The sequence below is a fragment of the Archocentrus centrarchus genome, chromosome 7, assembly GCF_007364275.1.
Source record: "Archocentrus centrarchus isolate MPI-CPG fArcCen1 chromosome 7, fArcCen1, whole genome shotgun sequence".
NCBI lineage: Eukaryota > Metazoa > Chordata > Actinopteri > Cichliformes > Cichlidae > Archocentrus > Archocentrus centrarchus.
In genome coordinates, this window is record NC_044352.1 from 31,092,068 (window position 1) to 31,112,680 (window position 20,613).

The window sequence follows — 20,613 nt, forward strand, 5'->3', positions numbered from 1 at the left end:
GAGATCAAAGTCCAGGCATCTTAGCAAGTGTTTAAGGTGTGACTTGAGTTTGATCCTGCAGCCAGGGGTGCTGCTGAATCTGCTCCAAGGTGGCCCGATGTTGTGGGCTTCGAGTTAAACACTGCTTCAAAAAGTTCCGGCAGTCTGAATAGAGAGAGGACAGAAAACAAAGCAAAGATCAGGATGGAAACGGCAGCAATCTTTTGGAACTTGTAAGCAAAATGTTTATACAGTATCAGCACCAAAACACAGAGATTCTACCAATGTCTCACCTTTGTGTAGGACTTTGTTAAAAGGTCTTTTCTTGCGGACGAATCTAGTGGTACGAAATTGATGCACTCCATACAGCATTTCGTACAGCAGCGCGCCCAGCTGCCAGACTGTGGTGGGGATAGCCTCATACGTCCCTCGTGTGAAAAACTCTGGAGGGGCGTACGCTGAGGTTCCTGCAATGCACAGACAGAAAGGAAGGATGAGGAACAGGTTCAGACTGAAATCAAAATCATCAGAGCAATGGCTGAATGAAGAGCACAAGCCAGATGTCATACCAGAGAAGACGCATTGTGGCTCTTCCTGTACCCAGCAGCCACAACCAAAGTCTATGATCCGCACTCGCAGGTCACTGGAGCCGGTTTCCAGGAGCAAGTTTTCTGTCTTGAGATCCCGGTGGAAGACCCCTTTGTTGTGCATCATTATGGCTGCGTCAACCAGCTGCTTCATGATGTTCTGAAACACAAAGAGAGCAGTCAGAAGTGAAGAAGGGACTGATTCCTGTCAGTGTGGCAACTATCAAACAAGCTCTGTGGAGCTTCTCTGGGCTGGACTATATACCTTAGCAACATGCACGTCCAGGGGTCCACCATTGTTCTCTAGATAGCTATACAGGCTCTCACATGGCACTGGTCTCTCCATGATCAGAAGGACCTCCTCCTCTAGCTCAAAGTAATCTAGCATTGAGATAGCTGGAGAAGTGCCTACTGACAGGGGTTCACCGCCCACTTTCTGCATTAGGAGAACCTCCAGTGGGATCTTGTATGTCTTCCCATTAAAGACCTAAAGAGGAGAAAAGTGAATGAGTATCTGGTTTCCTCATAAACAGCAAAGGTACAGGAAGGTGAAACATTTAAAAATGTTTGAATCACTCACCATTTCTTCATATTCCACATCTTCCTTTGCGATGTGTTTGATCGCCACCTACAGATCAGACAGGAGTATGTTGGTTAGTGCAGGGAATGGTGGCAAAGTGCATGAGATATAAGAACATATGCGTCATACTCACTGGGAAGCTGTCCATCATCAACCCAGCATAAACTGAGCCGAAGCCTCCTTCTCCGAGCTTGTGAAGCTCCTTGTACGTCGCCTCAAATCGAGCTACACAAACACAGATACAGTTGTAAATAAGTTGGAGCTTATAGAGTGTTTTTCTGCTCTACTTGAGCACTCAAAGCATTTTATACCACATGCCTCACTTCTAATCCCCCTCACTTACCTACATCTGAATATGTAATGGTTTTATCTTGAGATTAATAAACTGTTTTCACATATGAACTTTGCGACAGACATGTTTGTACAACTAGAAATACTGTGTGTGGTTTATTTGAAGGAGCTGACAGGAAAGAGCGTGCAGAAGCAAGCACCAAAGGTCCCCAATCGCTAGCTGTGAATTATCGCGTCGGCTCGCTGTTATTGTTAACATAACTTTGCTTAAACTAAAAGAAAATCCCAGATGCTTCCACAATATTCCCGTCACCTTCCGACTTCTTTGCACACAGCTGTATCGTGGAATGTATCTAATCCTACACGTTTGTGTCTGTGTATGTTAGCGCTGGCTAGAGTGATGTTAAAGAGGGCGGCCATCATGTAAATACTCAGCATTTTGACTGACCATTTGATGGCAACACTTTGAGCCCTGAAACTGTCGTCTGTTTGCATCAAATTATTATGATTACTGTTAGTGAAAGAAATTCAGTAAGGGTAAATGTGGCAAGTGTTGGTGGAAAAAGGCTTAAAACCTGCATGCTAATAGAGAATTTGCAACCCTGACTAAACAGCACAAGCTTAAGCTCACTGTTAGTGTCTATCACACTTTGAGTTTACCTCTGTCTTGTGTGAATGGGAGGAATGCGCTCCCACTGTCTGGTATGGAGGCTGATGGAGTGCTGCAGTCTGGGGAAGGGTCACAGGCACGCTCCCTGTTTGTTGACCCGGGAGTCTCTGAGGCCAGCAGCTTCTCAGCGTTGTCCTGCTCCGTCCAGTTAGCCCCCCTGATGGCTTCACTGGAGTTTGTGTGGCTGGGTTCACACTTTAGCTTCTTTTCAGGTGTCCCCCTTTCGGTGCTGGCCTTCCTTTTGCCACGCTTTGCTGGCGCAGCCTCGGATGCCAGCTGAGCGGGTCCACGGGCACACCTCTGCCTTTTTCTGGGGGACTCTGGTCCTGTGCTGGCCTTCCTCTTTTTTTGGGTGGTGGTGCCACAGCTCTCTAAAATTACGATAAAGCCAGTTATTATCAAGCTGCATGTACTGCAGTCATTCCTTAGTTCTATCATTAAATTGTGTCCAAAAAGTCGGGGTGATGTTCAGTGTCACCAAGTTTCAATGTTCAACATTTTAAAAATCTAAAATAAATAAGTCATACAAAAATAAATTACCTGAATTTAGCTCAGAGGCTACAGGATAATCTACGTTTCTCATCTCAAAGGACATTTTTTTGGGGGGAAACGTGTAAATTTGCCAAAAATACTGTGAATATTCAAGAGTTGAATCCAGCTGGTCTGATATCTCTGCAGAATGACTGTGAAAGTGAACTGAATGTTCTTAGGTTCTTTGTGGTGCCTTTGATGTCCAAGGTTCCATTTGGGCCTGTGTTGTCTCTTTATGATGTCAGATTAAAGAACAGGCTGGACATTCCAAACTAAGAGACCAACAGTGAAAATCTTTTATTAAAATGAATCAGGCAGTCAAAAGATGAATGATGATCAGAGATGTTCTCTTTTCAAATGTATCAAATGTTTCAAGTGTGAATCCCCATAGAAATACTGTAAATACAGTGTACCAATAAACTTTCCTCACTTTTATTAAATAAACCTTCTATTGTCCAGTCTACTAACTGTAAGCAATCATCAGCATTTTTATGGGAGATATTCCTGTGCTTCCTGTCAGCAACAACTGCATATTTACACATCCTGGAATGTTAGCTTTCCCACCAACTGCCTGTGTTACAATACCCAACGATACATTTGCATTACCATATCAAGCAACATTTCAATCTGCTGACAGTATTTTACTGTTTCTAAAAAGTTAATACATTGAAAATGGGACCCACTTCACTCTGACACAGTTACTCAGTTGCCGTCCTCTATCCTGGGGTTACAGGGCTGCTGGTTTGCTGTATTCTTCAAGTCAACAAATCCTATCCAAAGATCCACTGTACAACAATGGGGCTCAGTGACAATGTTTGGAAACACAGGCAATACCTGTTAATACATTGCTGCTTATGGCATTTTCATGTTATTTGTTATCAATACAGAAAATATAGAAAGTCCTCGGCCTCACAGTTCAACTGTATGACAACCGTCAGCTGAAATCCCACAGATAAAATGGTACATACACAATTAATACTGTTCATTCCTAAAACTGATCTGAGGAAGCATTTCTCAACATCTGTCATTTCTATGTCCCAGTGTCAAAATAAAAATTTAAAATGTTATTCTTAATTTAAGAATTCAAAAGCACATTAGATAGCAATCTTATGGGACCTGCACATAGCCAGCGATGTTCTGCAATGGAAATATTTTCAAACTAGAAGCACTCAGAGAGCGCAAACCTCCACCAAGGCCATAGGGTCCCTGAAGCTGTAATACGTGTATCTAAGTACTATGAAATAATCTTTCATCTTTCCCAGACAACAATAACCCCCTAACCTGCAATAGTGAAGAATCCAGATCGTAATCTGGATCAAAATTTAATCACTTCTTCCTCTTGTCATTTCCAACCACTCCACAAAATTTCATCGAAATCCGTTCTTAACTTTTGGAGTAATCCTGCTGACAAACAAACAAACAGACAGACAAACCAACGCGACCTCCTTGGCGGAGGTAATAATTAGGATGAAGTGAAGAAATAGCTACCCAAGGGGTGAACACACATTATTACACTACACAGGCGTCCTCCTCTCTGCTAATTTTACTCTGACAGTTATCAATCATCTATACTTCTAGCTGAGCCATTATTTACATCCAAACAGACTTTGAATGGAGACCTTTTGAAAAAAACTGTTTCATTAAAAGTCTGTTTATGTCAGACCTGACAAGATCATTTTAAATGAGGACAAAGAATCTGTAAGTAATGTTGAGCATTTTAAGAAATGTAATGCATGCTCATGAAATGGCAGTGAAAAAGACAACGCTGGATTTTAAACTGCCTTTAAACTATATCGCTGGTAGTATGTTTTATCATAATATTAAAGTTTATTATGTCATTTGTTGTTAGTCTAGTGTAAGCGAAGTTTGTTTTATTAGCTATTTTAATTGACAGCCAAATTCTGATGAAGAGAGTAGCCATACAAGCAGGCATGATTTCACAGAAACATCAGACTCTGACAAATGTAGCAAATATTCTTCTGTAAAATCAGATACAAATAAACATGAAGTCAAGTTAGTTGAATCTCTGTGATTTAGTATAATCTTTAGTTAAATATCAAGTCTTCTTTAAAATAATATTCAAATGTATTTAAGATTTTGTGCAGAAAAAAATTAAATCTGTTACAAACTAGATGAAAAGTTCAAACTCAATATATGTCTTGGTGCTCATTATTGTAAAAATGAAATTCTTTTGAAAAACTAAACCACTGTTCGTTTCGTTCTTACAGCTGAAATTTCTAAATAAGTTGTCTCAGCCATCTCCACTGTTAAGACACAGTCCGTATTTGTACTGTTGAACTTCCCATCTCTGCCGGCGCCCTCACAGTGTCCACCGATCCTGCTGTTGTCACTGTTGATGAGAACGAGCCTTTCTTCAGTGTCAATGCCAGTGACAACACACATGGTTTGTCAGTTGGTTCCCCTGCCAATGTTACTGGTGACACACATGTCTTCTCTGCTAATAAGACCTCCAGTGTGTCTAATGCTCCCACCCAGCCCAGTTTTTTTTTTTTAGCTACATGATTCTGAAAAAGTCACAATCCACCTCTCCTTTTTTATATTTTGCTGTGAAAATCGGTGCCGTGATTTATTGAAACATGCACAAACATACATGTATTTTTAGCAAGAACAAAAAATGTACAGTTCTAATGACTGTACTTTATTCTTCAGCACAGCCTGAACTCTCTTAGGCAGCTTTCTTGTAATTTCTTTGAGCAGTCTTCAGGAAAAGTTCTCCAGACTTCTTGAAGAATATTCAATACTCTTCTTTGGATGTTCCTGTCTTTTCTGTTCTCTTTCACGATGATCCCACATTGGTTCAATAATGTTGAGATCTAGGCTCCATTGTGTTTTTTTCTGTCCAGGTATCCTTTTACTGCACTGGCAATGTGTTTGGGATCATTGTCATGAAACTTGAATAACTGAAAAATGAAGCTTTTACCAATCAGATGTGTTCCAGGTGGTATTGCATGATAGATCAAAATCTGATGTTACATTTCTGTTCATCATTCCATCAATTCTCACCAGATCTCCAACACCACTGGCTGAAATGCAGCTCCAAACCATGACTGAGCCTGCTATAATTTTTATAGATGACTCTTGACACTCGCTGTTGTACCTCACTTCTGTACCTTCTCCATACATATTGACAATTTGAACCAAAGATATCAGAGTTGGATTCATCACTCTATAAGACCTGTTGAAAGATGAAAGCCTGGAGAACTACTGTTCCAAGACCACTTTAAAAAAATTACAAGAAAATCTCCTTGGAAGCAAAATTTCAAGAGATGAAGGGTGTCTCAATAATTTTCCACAATAGTGTATATAAAAGTTGTCCTTTTGTAAAATTAGATTACTCTCAAGTATTAGTTGATTATTTTGTCCTTAATTTCAACTGACTTGAAATCCATTGCAAAACATTCAGGTTAATAAACCATAAATGAATTTCTAAGTCCTGTAGTAATGTGATTATATCAGCATCATGTATATGTAATACATGTCATTTACACAATATTCTGGGTTTACAGTACATATCTTGGCATGTTTGAAGAAGAATACCCGTCTGATGACCCTGACCTTCAAGAAGCCATTTCAAAGTCTCTAGATCAGGGATCCTCACATCCAGGCCTCGAGGGCCGGTGCCCTGCAGGTTTTAGATATGTCCCTGATCCAACACACCTGAATCAAATGGCTGAATTACCTCCTCAGTATGCAGTCAAGTTCTCTAGAGTCCTGCTAATGACTTCTATATTTGACTCAGGTTTGTTGAAGCAGAGACACATCTAAAACCTGCAGGACACCGGCCCTCGAGGCCTGGATGTGAGGATCCCTGCTCTAGATTCAAGTGCAATTGAGAGGTCAGTACAGCATATCATATAAATTGTAGTATTTGAATTGTAATTCTGAATAGAAGTCACTTGCTGTCTAGTTTTGTATAAACTGAATTGGCAAACTGCAACCAAAATAATATGTCTTACATTTATGTATACACAATATCCTTTTATGGCATCCAGTCATTTCTATAGTCAGTTGAACATTCATTTTTCTTTTTTTATTGACATTTGGTTTATTGTTTACTTAAATGGAGGATGACTGTCAGTGTTTAAAATCTTTTGCTTGTTCTTCTTCTATTCATGTAGCCTATGAGCTGGTTGGCTACACTGAAAAAAAAAGTCTGTTGGATTTATATAATTGAAACATGTACATCGGTTGCACGCAATTAGATTATGTTTTCATTTTATAACTTCATTATATAATCCCAGCATAATATATACATGTTAAATGACTGTGAATATTTCATGTTGAAAACTTCTAATCATTTCATGTTGTAAACTTTTAATCATTTCATGTTGAAATATCCTAATCCAAGTGTGTTTATATCATGCATTTCTGTCACATTTTATGTATATGAATCTTTTATACTTGTAACATAAATTTACTTCATGTTGAATATATTATGGAGTTTTTTATCTAGACATTACAATAAATTTAAATGTTTCACTTACAATGTAGTTATGTGGTAACAACCTAAAATGTATCACAATATAGATTTGGTGTTAATCTATCAAATCCATCTTACATAGCCTAAACCTTTTGAAAGTAGTACACTGTAGCAAGAAAAAAACAAATACAGCTGATAACATTTTCCAATAAGCCAAACATTTTAATACAAAATAGTCAACATTCAGATGAGTCTACATCCTAACAGTATACAGCAGGGTTTTCAGACAAACCAAGGATCACTGACATAAAGTAGAAAAACAAAGTGCATGCCACATAACCTCTCTGTTCAGATACCGATACAAAAGTGAGTCTGACAAAAATAAATAAATAAAAATTTCAAATGGACTTACACAAACGATTGACCCGCAAATCAAAGTTATGTCTATCTTTTATAAAGGGCCAACTTTCTGGGGTGTTATATGGAACACCATACCCCTTACTGCACAATTTCTTACAAACGTTTTCAGTTGGTAAAATGTGAAAATTATATCGAGTGCAGCTAAACACATCTTAAACAATGAAAATCCTTCTTTCTACAGAAAGAAGTAACTAAGCATATTTAAAAGTTTGTTTACAACAACATGAGAACAATGAAAAGCAACTTAAATGGACAAGTCCTCAAATAAGCTGGTCATGCTCACTGGCCAGCATTACTCATTGAGTCTATTCTTCAGGACCTGGACTTTCTTTGAAAGTGTGCCACCATCTAGCTCCATGATCAGTTTCTGGATCACTTCAAAGGTATACCTGAGTTGATGAGGATAATCCATATGTAGAGCATACAGGAGGCCAAACAGTAGTGCAACAGCCAGAGGAACATTGTCTAAATCCTGGATAACAATTTGGCCTTCCAGGATAATTCCTACATCGTCTGGAGTAGGCTGCGCCTCCTGTTGTTTCACCGTGAAGATCCCCACAGTAGTTTCCTCAACTGATTCTTCAAAGGCTGTATCACTTACTCCCTGACAAAAAAAAAAAAAGATTTAAAGAAAATTTAAAGCTTCCAGACCATGAGCTAAATGCAAAATTCACTCATTCACATAAACATTACTAGCTTAAAAGGCAATATTTAACTTTTTCAGATTTAGTTGGCATTGATAAAAATTACTTTATCCAATAATTAGTCAAATTTTAAGAAAAGCTAAAAGTATGTAAACTACTTAAAATTGATCTAGATGATAAATCACAAAAACTTGTGCCAGCAGAAACTGAATTTGAATTGCTCAGATTAAATCTGCATGTGCATAATTTGAAATTGAATGCACTGGTTTGAAACTGAATTTAACGATTTAATAGACTACTTTCACTTTCAGTTCAATAATTCAACTTCAGTTACAAAATTCAGATTTTTGTGCCACACATCCGGGTTCTTGAGAAAGCCAGAGTTATCAAACACATATTGACAGATTTACGTTTTCACATTAGATAAGCTTCCTTTCGGCAATATATGCAGTCTATAGGAAGCAGTAATCAGTGTTGCCAGATATGATAATTATCATATGTATAATAAATAATTAAAAAGGTCATGCAACTATTAGAAATGTAAAAAATTCTATCAGTTTCATAATACTCACTACATGCTGTCGTATCAGATGTTCGGGGTCTTCATTGAGGTACACACAAAGGCCCTTCAGAACACTTTCACGCCCATGGTCGACATCTTCCTAGAGGATGTGTGGACAGATTTGAAATTACTACATTTCCTAATCAAAAAATGAATGAATTTTTTTTTTTTTTCATCTTACTTCAGTCATTTGGTCCATTATACTTTTTAGGCGTTTGCCTATTAGTCCACCTCTTTTTTTATAGAGAGCAATAAGTTTGGAAGACAGAATGTCTAGCTGCGAGAGGAACCGGGACTGCAGTGGCAGAGTGGTGATTCTCTTGAATTCAGCGTTTATCTGAAAAAATAGACAACAAATATTTTTTTTGGCTGAACCAACTTCAGTTCAGTACATTTCATCACCATTTTACAAACCTCAAACACATCAAAGAGCGCAGGCCACCGTTCCTGGAAATCTTGTACCATGGGTGTTTCCCGAACTACCTCTAATCTTCTGTATGAGAACGTCTTGTCCATTTTTCGATGCACTGTTTCTTTGCCGTTCCTCTTTTTTACATCCATTTTAAGTTCCACTCGAAGTGTTTCTAAAGTTTCCTCAGTCTCTCCTGTGGGATAGGGGGGGCAATAGTTCACTTCAGAGCGCCTTGGCTTTTTAATGGCAAAAGCAGGGCCTTTGCCTTGTGGCTTGTGGCTCAAAGCATTGACAGTTACTTCGTGACAACCAAGTTTTCGTAACTGAGTTCGGTAAATTGAAAGCTTGTGTTTTAAGCGATGTTTCCAACCAGCATACCCACTTACTGAGCCTCGCTCTGACAGACAGGGATGCTTTAGTATGAGCGCCTCACCCACACTGTTGAACTGGTTGTCGGTTATATAAAGTCCATAATGAACAATTTCTTGCACAAGTCCATCGAGAATGTTTGACAAAACTTTGTTATCTGGAGTCAGAAGTGTCCCATTTTCTTTATATTCTGCATTGGCTCGGTCAAGTTTTAATTCAGAGTCAAAGGAAAACTGAGGAACACAAAACTTGTCTGGCCACAATGACCTTGAAGTGGATGGCTCAGACTGAGACTCAGTTGAAGAATGTCTGTATCAGGACAGCTCACACCAGAAAAACTTGAAGTTGACGGTGAACGACAACCAGCAGATGAAACAGGTGACTGTAAAATGGTTGGATCTGACAGATTTACCACCTTAATAGTGCCTCTGTTTTGTATTTCAGATACTGAGGTCAGATTCATGAAGTCATCATTAAAGAGTGGATCCATAAACTGTAGGTTGAAGGTGTAGGTCAGTCCACACTGGCGCTGTACTTCTTCCATAAGCTCACTCACAGATTGAGGAAGTCCACATGGTAGTGTTAGCCTCTGGCAGGTGTTGTCCACCAATATGACTTTCAGTATGCAGGGTGAAGCCATTATTCTCAGTCTGAAAAAGCACAAACCATAAAACAAAGTGTTAAATACAATCTTAAAAAAAGGGAGGGGAGAAAAAAAAAAAAAAAAAAAAAAGAAAAAAAAAAAAAAAAAAAAAAATATATATATATATATATATATATATATATATATATATATATATATATATATATATATATATATATATATATATATATATATATATATATATCAGGATTTTTATATAATTTTTTTTTTAGTGTTTAGAGATTTTCAAAAGATCTGATCTGCTGATAAATTCACATTATTCTCAAAAACATATCTGGAGAGAAAAATATGCCAAGAACCAATCCAATTCATGTCACTGCTGTGTGCCTGCAGTGAACAGAGTCGTGCAGATTTTATAGTATTTGATTAAAGTTTTCAATGGTGCTAAGTGCAAGGAGTTAACAATGCCTTGACTTAAGCCTTGATGTAGTAATTATCATAACATACCTACATGTTAAATACAATGTAACAAACCTTTAACAAAAATATGCCTTTTCAAGGTCACCATTCGGCTTGCTCCAACAATATAATCTGCCAGTGGATAGATGTCTCCCAGATCAGTTAAATGCACAAGCTTTGTCTCTCTGGTTGGTGATGGGGTTATTTCAAAGGCTCTGTAATGGTCAGTGTACCATCCGCATAGCATTCTCACAATAAGGAGCAATTCATTTTTAATGACACACATGTGCACAATCTCAGTAAAGTCTGGCATGCCGCTAGTTGACCCCTGAACAACTATCATGCCTGTGCTGTACTGTATGCCATTCACAGATGCATTCTTAGTCAGATCGACTTCAGTTATATCGGGATATTTTGATGTTAAAGCCAAAGCAATATTTGGATTCAAAAGATCCACTGGAAATGAGGACACACTAGGTACATCAAGAGAGGTTTTACCATAGGAGGGCGAGTTAAGGTGAAATGCTATCATGAATTGGTGCCTTGAAGCTAGAGTCAGCGGAATGTTTTTAAAACAACTAGTATGTTTCACAACTTTTTTAAAGTAACTATGTTTAGCTTCAAACCTAAGTGTCCAGAGTGTAACCAAAGGACCAAAACACTTTATTAAATAAGGGTAGTGTTCAAGAAAGTGGTGCTTTGGTAAAAGTCTGGCAGCTGGAAACAAGTCTTTGTATCTTTGCCTGTGTTCAGTTATCTTGCTTTCAAGATATGAAATGGATTCATCAGTATGTGTTGGGGCAACAAGAAGTTCAATAATCTCTTTTAAATCCAGTAACACCAACCATGAAGGTTCATTTTCAGGTACTAAATGTCCAATCAAAAAAGGGAGAAACCTCAACAAACTCCAATTTTCGTGGGCGTTTCCCCCCACAGTTTTGCGAGCAGACAAATTTTGTGGCACAATATGAGGTTTATTTGTCTTATCTGACCACTTGTATGGAAAGGCCAATATTGCTTTATTTAGATTATCAATAGTAAAAAACTTTTTTGAAATTAATGCTGACAAGCAGTAAGCCAACTCCACTGGCACAACACCCTCTAATGCATCATGAGCTACATCAGGAGGAAAACCGGTCAGAACGTGGAAATGTGTGAGGTGTTTGGTAAAAATGCACTCTCTTTTAACTCCGAAACAATGATTATTTGTTTCCAGAGCTATTTTTATATGTTCATTGTGCAGTTCTTTAGTCCGCAGATTAAAAGCACCACAAGCAACTGTGTCAGATTCAACATCACATCTCTTAGCTGTACAAAATCGACAAAAGAACTCACCTGAAAAACTTTCAACAAAGCCTGCGATAGTGTGCGCACCTAAGTTATCAGAAACAATACACTGAACTGTACCTTTAAAAGATGTGCCCAACAAAGGGACAAACACACCATAAGTCTCCAAGGTTTTAAGATCTTGCAGGAGTGGCTGTAACACTTGCTCAAAACCATAGACTTTTGCGTCAACACTTTTGAAAAGGACAGCAAGATAAATGGAGGACAAAGCTGAATGAGATCCTGGTGGCAGGTTACCCAAAACCCAATAAACACCACAGAGTTTTTGCTTTTTTCTAGAAGTGCCTAAAGGGTTGCAAATCTCAAATTCATCCACATACAGGCGAATAGAAATCCTGATTTCATCTGCATTCAATAACCCGTTTTCAATTAAATATTTGCCATCCTCTGGAGATTTAAATTCATAGGAGGAGTCAACAATAAACTCACGCTTCCCTCTATGATTTGAAATAACCTTATCTAGAATAGCTTGGCAATTTAAAATTTGTTGTAATAATTTTAATATTGGAACATACTGAAAGGTTGCTTTTTTATTATCAAGAAGGTAAGTGACTGGTTCAACAACACAAAATTTTTCTCTGTAGTATTTTAACCTTCTATGCACAGTGCTAAGAGATCCCCCTTTTTCAATGGCTCTGCAAACTGGATTGGATGCACAAAGAGCTGATATAATATCCTTAACTAAATCATCTGTAAATTGGACCTTATGACGCTCAAGTATATCTCTTACAACACCAGTGGGAACTGAGGCAGAGTTGAGTAAATAATTAAGTTCCTGTAAAAACTCATCAACTGCAATACCTGGCACTTGTACCAAAAACTCCAGCTGTAATAAAGCTGTGGCTAGTTGCTGCTCAGTGTGGTCTTTAGGTAGCCTTTTTCCCTCTTGTGTGTCAAACGTGTCCACTTCCACACACTGAGCACCTTCTACACATTGATCCTCCTCCTGGAAATCAGATATTTCTGGAAATGAAGGTGTAGCTAAACGAGTGCTTTTTACAACACCTGGAATAAAATCCTCAAGTGTGTGTGGGGTGTGATGGCGACTTTTGTGAGACTTAAAAGTACCATAAATGCATGTTTGGAAACTAAAACCATTAAACATACATTTTACATTTTCGTGTTTTTTTAAATGTGTGTTGATGTGACTAAAATATTCTATTTCGTTTGCCACATTCTTACAATCACAAAGTTGACAGGTAAAAGTTGAGTGATTTTTTTGTGTTACATTTCTGTGTAGTCTACTTTGGTGGCAAATTAATGCATTCCATGTTTTAAATGTGCATGGACAAGAAAAGTATGTACATGGAAATCTAGCAGTGCGCCCAAAGTGAGGATGTTTAACTTTGTAGTGTCTTAGAAGTTCAGACCTACTTGATACTTCTACCCGGCACCCCTTACACTGCCACTGTGGAGAGAGAGAAAAACAATGAAGAATCATTAAAGGCTTGTTGTTGTTACAAATTAACATTGTTCTCAAAAAGAGGCTAAACTAAAGTTTAATCTAAGGTGGTGTTTACCTTTCTTCTTTAATAAACAGAACAAAACTAGTTAAAATGTGCGTTAATGATAGCTAATTGAGTCACAAACCAGTATAAATCCATTTGTTTTCCTATTCATTAAAGAAAATTATTGTGTTTGACTTTTTTAAAACCAGCTACTCATACGTACCATACACTACAGAGCCTTTGAAACAGGCAAGCTTGCCATTCATTGCATTATTCTAGCAGAGCACCTGGAACAAAAAAATATTTGCACTTATTTATTCTATAGGAAATTAAAAGAGGGCGCAATCTACCATGTGTTAATCGTTCATCTTCATGCGACAAGAGCACACCGTGATGGGCCAGAGCGAGCACGTGTGGGTGCAACCTCCACGGTGGGAAAAAAGTCCCAGTATGGCATATTTAAAGTGCTGGTATAGTAATGGTGATTACCAACCAACTTAAAGCACTGCTTAAATTCAGATACAACTGATTTACACACACACAAGGTGGGTCAAAGCAGGGCGGAATGATAAAAGTGAATTAGGCATTCTTGAAATTAATTGTGAGGCGCCATGTAACGCTAATATAGAGTCTAGCCATAGCCTAGCTTACATGCTAACGCTAACGAATAAACGTGTGGTGGGGTGCACCACACCACACGTTTATTCGTTAGCGTGTGGTGTGGTGGGGTGCACCTTTCGCTGTAAACACAGCATCGACTTTAATAGTCTACATACTATAAACTATAAAATAAAACAATGAAAAAAACAAGACTCACCTTGCCTCCTTAAAGTTCCAGGCAGCACTGATAAAATCGGGCCTTCTTCTTCTGCAGTATAATTGCTTTTCCCGGGCAAAGGATTGGGAGGGGTAATTTAGTATCAAAAAAGTAGGAGGAGCTTTTCCATACATTGCAACTATTTCATGTAATGTGGTCATGATTGAAACATGTCCATCTAACAACAAGACTATTTACAAGGATGTTTCATGATTGAATCATGTTTAGGGAAACAGCACAATAAAAACATAATACTTTAACATAAATTTGTTTTACAAAATGAACAACCCCCCTTTTCCCATTTTTTCAGTGTATATCTGGAAATGCAAGATTAAAAAGTAAAACTTCTCATCTTTCCAAACTATCTTCTGTGCAAAAAGATTTTAAGATCCATAAACATATATGTATGTGTGTGTGTATATGCATGTGTTTTAATCTTTAAATGTAATGAAAAAATAAGTGGGTCAACTGTACACATAAACTAGTATTACATTTTGTTTAATTTTGGCCAGGTTCAGAGATGACTTGAGGTCACTAGGTTTCCTCTTCAGATGAAGTGCCTTTATGTGAAAGCTGGAAAGGCTCTGAAAGCGACTGATATGGAGAATCTTTTCAAGATCACTCACTCCAAGTGAGGAAGTAATGCATTCCAAGATGAGTGCCAAACCCTGGCTTTCTGGCAAAACTATCTACTAACACAAGTTGTCAGTTATAATCATCAAAATTAAAAGAAACAAACATTTGAAATATATCAGTCTGTGTGTAATGAATTAATATAATATACATGTTTCACTTTTTAAATGGAATTACTGAAATAAATCAACTTTTTCACGATATTCTAATTTTATGACCCATAGTAACATAAGATTATTTAACAGCCCTGCAGGCAGCAAGAGAAAATGTCACAACTTCACTGTTGCTTCTGCAACACATTATCAGCCCGTGTTGCACTACTTCATATATATTAACCTTTTAGCAGTGGTAAAAAAAATATGTAACCACTGGATGCAATTCTTCAATCAATTCTTTGATTGTGAACACTACTCCCAACCATAAAGCTTCCTATGTTTGGCCCGTGCTGTTCAATCATAAACCGTGCAATATCCATATTCTCACTGCCAGCATCACTCCTGACATGATGTGGGAGTCCAAAGATATCGACACCACTCTGGAAAAGTTGCATAGCAGTTGATGCTCTGTTGTCTGTGCAACATCTGCGGTAGGTAATGCAGCGACTATAGCTGTCAACTCCTCCAATTCCCATGGATTTAACTTGTGGTTTGTGTCAATATGCCTGGAATAAGAAGAACAGATAAAAGATTAAGAGATTGTTATGATGACACTGGATGTACATCAAAATAAAGGTTTAGGAATTTGACGTACTTCCTCTTCTATCAAGTAACCCATTTGTAGGGATAAAAAAATATTGCGTCCCAGAGACTGTAAATAATTGTTCATTATAACACAAATAAAATGTTATAACATTACGGCAAAGATGAAGAAAACTAACACTTTTTAAATTTATCATATTTTGTTTTCATAACTGTTTTTTAAATTCTTTTTTGTTTACATCTTATACAGTAGTATGATTATTATTTAGTTAACATTACTTTGATCATCTTGAATCATTACATGAACCTAGGGAGTATTAGCTAACATTAATCAAATAAACAAAAAAACAAACAAAAACACATACCACACTTGATTTGGGACAGTGACATTGTAGACCCTCCTCTGAATTGCCCTCTGTCCTCTCAAGGTTCCTCCCACTGGATCAGCTACTCTTAAATGCTCTCGCAACTAATGAAATATTTCACCTGCTATTATTTTATAAAGGCAGGGAATGCAGAGAAACCTCAGTTACACGTGAGGTTTTTTCAGTCAGTATATTCAGACTTTCATTCAATATATTCAAGTTTCATTCAATAGATTTACTCTTATTTTAATATATTTATATAATAATTTTTTAAATGGCATTTCATTTCTTATATATATGCATTTCTTAACAACTATCTTCTTCACATGTGCACCTGTGAACTTACTAGTGACTCCCAAACCTTACTGGACTGTTCATTAAACATTCACACACACACACACACACACACACACACACACACACACACACACACACACACACACACACACACACACACACACACACACACACACACACACAAAGATTTCTTGAGCTTCCATTTCTTGCGGACCCCACTGTGCAGTAGTGGGTTAATATTTCTGTGAAATAGTGCAATTTCCCTGCATTTATGGCCTTTTTCTGGTCTTCCTGATGATTCAAAGTGGTTTAGACTGCAAGTTAAACCATATATCCATGCAGTCTTTACAGGGATTTATCTGCCTCATATCCAAGGTCAATTTAGAATCACCAATTAAACTAACAAACATGTCTTTGGACTGTGGGAAGAAGCCTCAGCACCTGGAGGAAACCCACCCAGGAGAACATACAAACTCCAAAACTAAGCACCTACCGTCTTGCCAAATGGCATTTCCTCCTGTAGCAGAAATTATTTCTTGTCAGTATTTTGTATAACTGTGCAGCAATCTGACACTGGCTTGGCTAAACTCCCTGTGCTGAAAAATGTTCAAGGGTTTCCTTACATGTCCTGCCCATTTCAAGTCCCCCTACATCATTTCAAAAGGATTCAAATCTAAGCCTCTTTTAAACTAAAACACTTCATAACCCTCCATTTCTTCCTTCTAAGCTATTCCTTGGTGGATTTGCACGTTTGCTTAGGACTGTTATCCAACTGAAAAGTCCCTCTCTAGTATAAATTCAAATTTTGAACAGATGGCTTCACATTACCTTCAAAGTGCACGATGTGGAATCCATAGTTAAATCAATGAGTTTAGGCTTCCCAGTCTCCGAGGGCGCAAAGCAACTCCAAACTATGACATTTCCACCAACATGGATGTGAGATTTTTTATTTTTTTTTTCTTGGACATGAATCCCATGCTGTTCAGATTTGTGGAATCGCTCTCCTTTGACACCAACTGTTGCAATAGTTGCCTGCAGATGATGCAATGAATTTTGGGGTTTATCGAAGACTTCTTTCACATCAAACAGTCTGCTCTTGGGCTGACTCTGTTATACAGAGAAATGACGTATTTCAAATAATTTTGAGATCTTTTTAAATTCCATGCCAGACTCTTAGGACTCATGGACTTAACAAGACATTTCTGAAGGCTGCAAAGAGTTCTTAAGATCTTGGCTTAATAACTGCACACACTTCAATAGCAAAAAGAATATGAGAGTTTAGATGTCAAAGCTTTAAATTAGACATCTGTTGCTCTCTAAGGAGGCTCCCAGCAAACTTGATTGATGTTATTGCTTCAGTGTGACGGCAAAAACTGCACTGTAGATGAGCCGATGTTGACATTGTTTCCACCAGTTGGAACCTCTGTTGCAAAGTAAGACATATTGCTGCAAAAAACAAACAAGTGCTCATGTGAAATTAGATAACAGCTGATTTTGGCCATGAAATGGTTGGGATCAGACAACCAACATTCACCCCACAGACGCAGACTTCTATGACTGCCCAGCAATATAAACAACAATTTTCTGAGCTTTCTTATCCCCTTTGCCCCCCCCCCCCCCCCCCCTCCCCACACACACACACACAGACACACACACACACACACACACACACACACACACACACACACACACACACCCCAGATTGTGATGTTATGCCTTCATCATCTACAGCTTCAATTTTAAAACTATTTTTCAAACAAGACCCTGAGAAAAATGATCATCGGACAGTTACCCAAATATTTGCTGGGTTGTCATCACTGGCACCTAATCTGTAACTTTTGAAACCAATTTTATGGCTTTGTAAGTATAAGTGAAGGCATGAAATTACGTTTTTTATGTTACCAATTGTTAATTTTATCTGTGATTTGTTTGAGTAAGCTGCATTTATAAGCAGGCGTTGTTTCAAAAAAGCTCCAACTTTTGTCAAACTTGTCCAGATATAATGGAAAAGCATCCAGAAATCCATGATTTCAACTTTATATAGTATCAGTCCTTTCAGAAAAATTGCATACATTATGTTTACATAACTGATAAAACAGAAGACCTGTTGAAGTCCAGTTCTTGTGTAATGCGGCATATCCCAGCCTTTTCTCCAGGTTTCCTTTCCTTAAGAATGGCTTCTCGACAGCTTCCCTTCCACTGAGACCATTTCTGATGAGGCTTCAGTGAACAGTAGATGAATCACCTGAAGGGCCAGATGCATCAGGTCCTGTGTCAGGTCTTTGCTGGACTTTATTCTTTTTGTTAAGGACATGACTTTCGGAGCCTGTTCATCTGAAGTAGATAGTTTTTAAAACTGCCACTTTTGTCCTCCACTGGTCCAGTTTCCTCAAATTTTTAAGGACACACTGTACATGCCAAGATATGCCAAGTTTTCAGCTAATAGTTGGGAATCAACTTGTGCAAAAATACTCTTTAAGTCTACAATAAGGAGACACCCTCATGAATGGAAATACAGAGGGTTTACAACAAGGTGCAACATGCTGGTTACACTCGAGAACAGAAAGGTCAAATTGGAGTTTGCCAGAAAACATCTAAATGAGCATGCACAGTTCTTAAAAAATCTTTTGACTGATGAAACTAAGATTAACCTGGACCAAAATGATGGGAAGAGACAAATATGGAGAAGGAAAGAGCTGGTGAGCCACAGCAAACCACATCGTTTGTCAAACGTTGTGGAGTCAATGTGTTTACTGATGATGCGACTGCTAAAAGAAGCAGGAGGATGAATTGTGAAGTGTACAGAGCTATAATCTCTGCTCAGGTTTATACAACACTTCACAATACAAATGAATAATGACCCAAAGCATACTGCAAAAGCAACCCAAGAGTTTCCCAAGGCAAAGAAATGGATATTTTTCATTGGCCAAGTCAATCACTTGATCTCAACCCAACTGAGCAGCTTTTCCATTATTAAATACAAAAGTGAATAAAGCAGGCAAGCACCCACAAACATCGAGCAACTGAACATTTGGTGATGTTCATGGGTTCTAGGCTTCAGGCAGACATTAAAAAACAGTCTTTAAATTCATGTTAGTTTGTGCCATTAATTTTGAACCCCTGACAATGAGGGACTGTGTGTAAAAATGACTGTAATTCTTAAACAGCTCATGCAAAATATTTGTAAAACCCCTTGAATTAAAACTAAAAGTCTGCACTTCAATCACATGTTGTTTTATTTACAATCCCATGTGGTGGTGTACAGAGGCAAAAGCGCATAAATTGTGTTTTTGTCCCAAAAATCATGGAGGGCACTGTGTATGGCTACATGAGTCAGAGGGTTCATTGCAGATGCTGGGCATACAATAAATCTGTATAACCTTTAAATTGCACTAGATTGTTGAAAAAAAAATTTTTTTTTTAATGCAAAAAGTAAAAAGTGTCCTAGTGTTGGACATGCATGGAAACTGTCCTGACTCATTGAGCCAATATTAACAAAATCTGTTTTTATCCCTTAATAATGTAATACTTTCAAGGCAATGCAAGGCAAGAGCACCAAGAGCCTCTTAGTGATGGCAAACCTGAGGAGGACACAGCATCCCAATCTAATGTATGGGACCCTCCTCCCCTCCTCACAATCGTACTCACCTAGTTACAGCAAGACGGGAAAGTTACATCATATATATGATGTAACTTTCCCGTCTTGCTGTATATTATACTGTGTGTATTATACTGTGTGGTGATCCAGCAGTCGAGCACGTACACCCGTGCCCAATTAGCGTAACAGAAGAAACAAGCTGCCGTCTTCTGATGAGATGTCTGCACTTCTAAATCTAGAGGGGCTTCTTAGTCATTTATCCATTTATCAGTTCTCCTGAAAGCAATATGACACACTCTTTGAAGCTCCCCACTGTGACCTCATCATCTCATCTTTTGCAAAACAAAGAGCAGCGTTCTGAAATACTGTATTTTTGGAAAACAAAGCCACAGAGGTCTTTGAGCATCGCTCTGGGGACAAAAGGAATGAAGGTGTCTGAATCTGTGGTGAAGACAAAAGGAAACAGACAACAAATAAAAGGAAATGTAAACATTTATATATGATTAAAGGTGGTGGAAGGGGTCTAATATAAAGAGTGTCAGGGACATTCACTGAAACAAGTAGATGGAAACACAGTCTGCTTTAGAACACACAGTCTGAATCATTATCTCTCCAAGATCGACTCATCTATGGATTGGTTCACATTTAATGGACAGTGAGTGTGACTGTATCAGTGTGTCACTCTCCACTGGCATTGTCACAGACAGGTAATGACAAATAGATGTTATTCTCAGCTATCTGTCCATGTGTGTGTGTGTGCTTCCCTGTGTGCATGTGTGTCTGCAGATCCACTCAATTTTGCAGCTGATCAGGTAGAAATTGAAATTTTTCACGGGCTGAAGAAAACAGCGCTGAGAAAAA

The 20,613-nt window shown here is 38.1% G+C and overlaps 2 protein-coding genes across 4 annotated transcripts; both read right to left on the reverse strand.

Moving 5' to 3' along the window:
* Positions 1–2,778, reverse strand: LOC115782563 (serine/threonine-protein kinase pim-2-like). The gene is made up of 8 exons (XM_030732788.1): positions 2,648–2,778; positions 2,098–2,478; positions 1,280–1,371; positions 1,147–1,194; positions 832–1,053; positions 549–726; positions 273–446; positions 1–144 (listed from the first exon to the last, which is right to left on the reverse strand). The coding sequence occupies exons 1-8, from the start codon at positions 2,700–2,702 to the stop codon at positions 32–34; spliced, it is 1,263 nt and encodes a 420-aa protein (XP_030588648.1). The 5' UTR covers positions 2,703–2,778; the 3' UTR covers positions 1–31.
* Positions 2,779–7,684: 4,906 nt separating this feature from the next.
* LOC115782565 (uncharacterized) lies at positions 7,685–14,396 on the reverse strand. 3 transcript variants are annotated; one of them, XM_030732790.1, is made up of 7 exons: positions 14,162–14,179; positions 13,568–13,631; positions 13,271–13,304; positions 9,120–10,136; positions 8,887–9,042; positions 8,716–8,805; positions 7,685–8,103 (listed from the first exon to the last, which is right to left on the reverse strand). In XM_030732790.1, exons 4-7 carry the CDS (start codon positions 9,264–9,266, stop codon positions 7,792–7,794), a joined length of 705 nt encoding a protein of 234 aa, XP_030588650.1. In that variant the 5' UTR covers positions 9,267–10,136; positions 13,271–13,304; positions 13,568–13,631; positions 14,162–14,179; the 3' UTR covers positions 7,685–7,791. The 3 variants fall into 3 exon arrangements, with proteins under 3 accessions (XP_030588650.1, XP_030588652.1, XP_030588651.1); XM_030732792.1 differs by lacking the exon at positions 13,568–13,631 and having other exon boundaries at positions 14,162–14,396; XM_030732791.1 differs by lacking the exons at positions 13,271–13,304; positions 13,568–13,631; positions 14,162–14,179 and having other exon boundaries at positions 9,120–10,191.
* Between the last annotated feature and the right edge of the window lie 6,217 nt (positions 14,397–20,613).

What these genes read in the sequence shown, in the direction of transcription:
- LOC115782563 (XM_030732788.1), bottom strand. Translation starts at nt 2,702, where the DNA reads ATGTCCTTTGAGATGAGAAACGTAGATTATCCTGTAGCCTCTGAGCTA. An exon ending in CCCATTCACACAAGACAGAG is followed by an intron (nt 1,372 to 2,097) that starts GTAAACTCAAAG and finishes GTGTTTGTGTAG; the next exon opens with CTCGATTTGAGGCGACGTAC. An exon ending in GCCACAATGCGTCTTCTCTG is followed by an intron (nt 447 to 548) that starts GTATGACATCTG and finishes TGTGCATTGCAG; the next exon opens with GAACCTCAGCGTACGCCCCT.
- LOC115782565 (XM_030732792.1), bottom strand. Translation starts at nt 9,266, where the DNA reads ATGGATGTAAAAAAGAGGAACGGCAAAGAAACAGTGCATCGAAAAATG. An exon ending in CGCTCTTTGATGTGTTTGAG is followed by an intron (nt 9,043 to 9,119) that starts GTTTGTAAAATG and finishes CTATTTTTTCAG; the next exon opens with ATAAACGCTGAATTCAAGAG. An exon ending in TAATGGACCAAATGACTGAA is followed by an intron (nt 8,806 to 8,886) that starts GTAAGATGAAAA and finishes CACATCCTCTAG; the next exon opens with GAAGATGTCGACCATGGGCG.